Source organism: Quercus robur, chromosome 9, assembly GCF_932294415.1.
Source record: "Quercus robur chromosome 9, dhQueRobu3.1, whole genome shotgun sequence".
NCBI lineage: Eukaryota > Viridiplantae > Streptophyta > Magnoliopsida > Fagales > Fagaceae > Quercus > Quercus robur.
Genome location: NC_065542.1, coordinates 48448855 through 48452370, shown reverse-complemented (window position 1 = coordinate 48452370; position 3516 = coordinate 48448855). Strand labels below are relative to the sequence as shown.

At 33.2% G+C, this 3516-nt stretch overlaps 1 protein-coding gene across 1 annotated transcript; it reads left to right on the top strand.

The window, feature by feature from the left end:
• Positions 1 to 389: 389 nt before the first annotated feature.
• On the top strand, positions 390 to 2701 carry LOC126698816 (uncharacterized). Its single transcript, XM_050396281.1, has 4 exons — positions 390 to 646; positions 751 to 954; positions 1920 to 2084; positions 2485 to 2701. The coding sequence occupies exons 1-4, from the start codon at positions 641 to 643 to the stop codon at positions 2536 to 2538; spliced, it is 429 nt and encodes a 142-aa protein (XP_050252238.1). The 5' UTR covers positions 390 to 640; the 3' UTR covers positions 2539 to 2701.
• The last annotated feature ends 815 nt before the right edge of the window (positions 2702 to 3516 follow it).

Here is a 3516-nt window from a genome sequence, read left to right as displayed (position 1 = left end):
CTTCGATTTCAACAATGGTTACTGTTTCCAACGCCATTGCACAAAGCACTATGTAACCTCTCTGCTACGCGTGTGGGGTTAAAAAAGTCTCAATACAGGCAGGCCTTGCTTCGAGATTGGTGCACCCAAAAGAAAGAAGCCAACCCCACTTTTCTAGCTTTATCAATCGTGTTTAGAATATACAGTTACATACATTTATATCTCTTCAGCGACAAACTGAGGCAAAGCAAAAACCCTGAACAAAGTAAAAGATAAATGATGTAGAAAACAAACAAAAAGTAAACCCATTTATCCTTTTCTCTCATACTTACCTTACCTCTTTGTCCTTTTTTGTCTGTTACTGTGTAACTTCGTTATCTGGTCTGGTTTGCTTTCTTTTTTACCAATGCAATTTGTTTTTGCTTTGGATCCCATACCCTCTTCTCCACTTTTTTAAGTTTTACTTCTCACACTCTCTCTCTCTCTCTCTCTTCCTACTCTTTTTAAATTGGTAGTAAGCCCACGCTCACTTCCACCAACAAAGAAAGAAAGAAAGAGTGAAAGGAAGAGAGAAAGACACTCTACATTTTAAAACCTTTGAGGCTCAGCTCAAGTCAATATCTCCCAGATTCTAACACCTTCAACAGATTCTACTACCATAATGGAAGTAAGACATTTCTTTAGCCAAATCTTATGCTGTTTTTCTTGTTCTTGTTAGTTATATATAATAATTTGTGGATGTTAAAATGAATGTTGTTTTTTTGAGTATAGGAATACTATAGGAGGAGTCATGTTCCAGCTTTTGGGAGCTGGGATTGGAACGAGGACTTGCCATTCACACAGTGCTTTGAGTCAGCAAGGCAAGCTGGGTTGCTTCGTTACAGTTACTCTGAAGAGCGTGATTTGTACGTTGCTGGTGATTTGTATGAGAACAATGTGGTCACACCCGCCATGATTGTTGTTCCTCGCCGAAGGGTAAGCCAATTAAACCAAACCAACCCTTTAATTTGTATTGCACTTTGAAACTAGTACTTCCTATATTAATTTTCTTTTCTAATTCCTTAAGCAGCATTGTTTTTTCTTTTAATTATTTTTCTTTTAGTAATAGTAATACTGTTAAAGCGTGCAAATCTGCTCTGGAAAGATGAAAACAGTTCTCATAAACCGTGCAAATTTGCTTTGAGTTACATACAAGATGCTACTTTTCTGATTTTCTTCTATTTTTTTTAGCATGGGCTACAAATATTGTAGTGGATGTGATGATATTTAACTTTTCTATAATATATTCTTTGTTTTTCGATATATGTGCGGTTACAGGGAAATCATCGGGAGAATAAATACAATTTTCTTGCATGAATACAATTTTCGATAAATACAATTTTCTTGCATGAATCTGAATACAATCAGCATTTTTTACCATAAATATCACAATTATCGAGGTCTTATAAGTTATTAATTAAGGGTAGTTAATAAATTGGTAACAGTCCATTTGAAAAATCAATAATATAACTCCTTACTCGAAAATGAAAAAATACAATTCCCAACTCAAAAATGAAAATGAAAAATGTCATGAGACTCATGTGAGTGTAAGACTTTTATTGCTTTAGAAAAGATGATGGGTACTAGTTAGGTTTGTGGAAAGGATACAAAAATTCATAAGACTTGCTACTTTTCATGCGTGATTATTTTACTGAAAGGATAGAACATGGTAGGGAAATGCAATTCAGCTTTTCCAAATGCTTTCCTCTTTTAAGTGAGACCCACATAATTTTCATAATACCACATGATTACATGATGAGGTTGGATAAACATGCAAAAAAATAAAATAAAATGTAAATTAATTGTAGCACTAGTATCTAGGATAATTTACATGCATGTGAAACTAGTTATTATGTATCTAGAATGATGATGATGACTGGTGTGAGGGTTGATGATTGTAGACAAAAGTCCGTGACCCTTATGTGAAGGAAGGAAAGAAACAAAGCTGGAACAGTGACGTGAAGGAACCACTGAGTCCCTCTCCTCCACCAAGGCCAACCCCTAAACCTGTGGATGAGGACTTGTACAAAATCTCACCTGAGCTCCTTTATGCAAAAACCAAAAAGGTAGAACCTCAAAATCCCTTTTTTTATTTAGCCCTTTGAAATTTTGTATATGCTTTATATATATATCTACAAAATTGTGCTTAATTAATTGTAAGAATAATGCGTTAGACGTGCTTGCAATACTTATTTATGCTTAATTTTTTGTACAAGAAAGGTGTGATTGTAAAGGATGCTCACCCTTTTGTGTAGGTGTATTTTCTTTTTTAATAAAGTCTTTAATTCATAAAAAAAAAATATTTTACCTTACGAATTTATGTTGCATCTAATGTCATGTCATTAAAAAATGTAAATAATGTGTTACTTTGTATATATACAATTAGATTTGAAAAATCAAATCTTAATCGTAAAATAAACTCTTAAGGTCATGTATTCTAATCTTCTTCATTTTTATTTTTGGCAGAAGAGTGGATTGAGATTGTTTTCAAGCTGCTTGCTACCAACTTGTTTTGAATGAAGTCGCGAGAAGCCTGTTATAAGGACTATGTACATATATGAGGGGAAACCAAAAAAAAAAAAAAAGAAAAAAAAAATAGTGGAAGCATATACTTATTTATTTGGTGTCTATGTATTTGAGGGTTGGTTATTTTAATGGATGTCAGCGGAGATTTTGCTCCAAAGATCGTTTTTATTTTAATATTATATGGCTTTAGGAGGAGGCCCACTTCTTTTCAAATTAGGGGTTAATTTTCGTTTGAATCTTTTGTGTTGACTGTTGCGGTATGGAGAGCATAGTATTAGAGTGAGAATTTGGGCTGGGATTCAGGCATGTATGAGAAGAGCAATTATGAACTCATGCTCGTATGGTACGAATATCCCTTTGGAAAAAGGAAAAGCAAAGTATCCATTTAAATTTTTATTTTCCTTAAGCAAAAGTAAGTATCTCTTATAATAATTTTATCCATGGGGCCCATGCATGTTAATGACTTGCAGTGATTGACAATAAGTGCATTTTGATAGGATAAAATTTCCATCAATGGCTTCGCTGTTGCTCTTATTTCTCAATTGATTTTTAGTATATTCCTTATTCCGATAACAAGGAATTTTATTAATTGAGTTAATTATAGATTTTATTTTTTTGAGAAGAACTAGAACTAACTTAAAGTTCACTTTTTTACATATAATTATAGTATGTCAACTTTCAAAAAATAAATAACATAAAATTTTCAGTATCCTAACTCGACAATAAGATCTCCCATTAAATTAACATGATGGACAAAATAATTCTTCATGCTCGTTTTATAGAACCCAACTTTCACAAGTATGTGGATTTACATAATTATAAGAAGTGCGCACTCTAAAGGAGGGGCACATAAGATACCGTCTCAATAGACAAAGAAAGAGAGAGCATAATTGCTTAGATGTTTTCCTTTCTCCCTTTTTAGGGGTGGTGGTGGGTGAGTAAATGGTGGAGCAAGAATAGGGAGAAATGAAA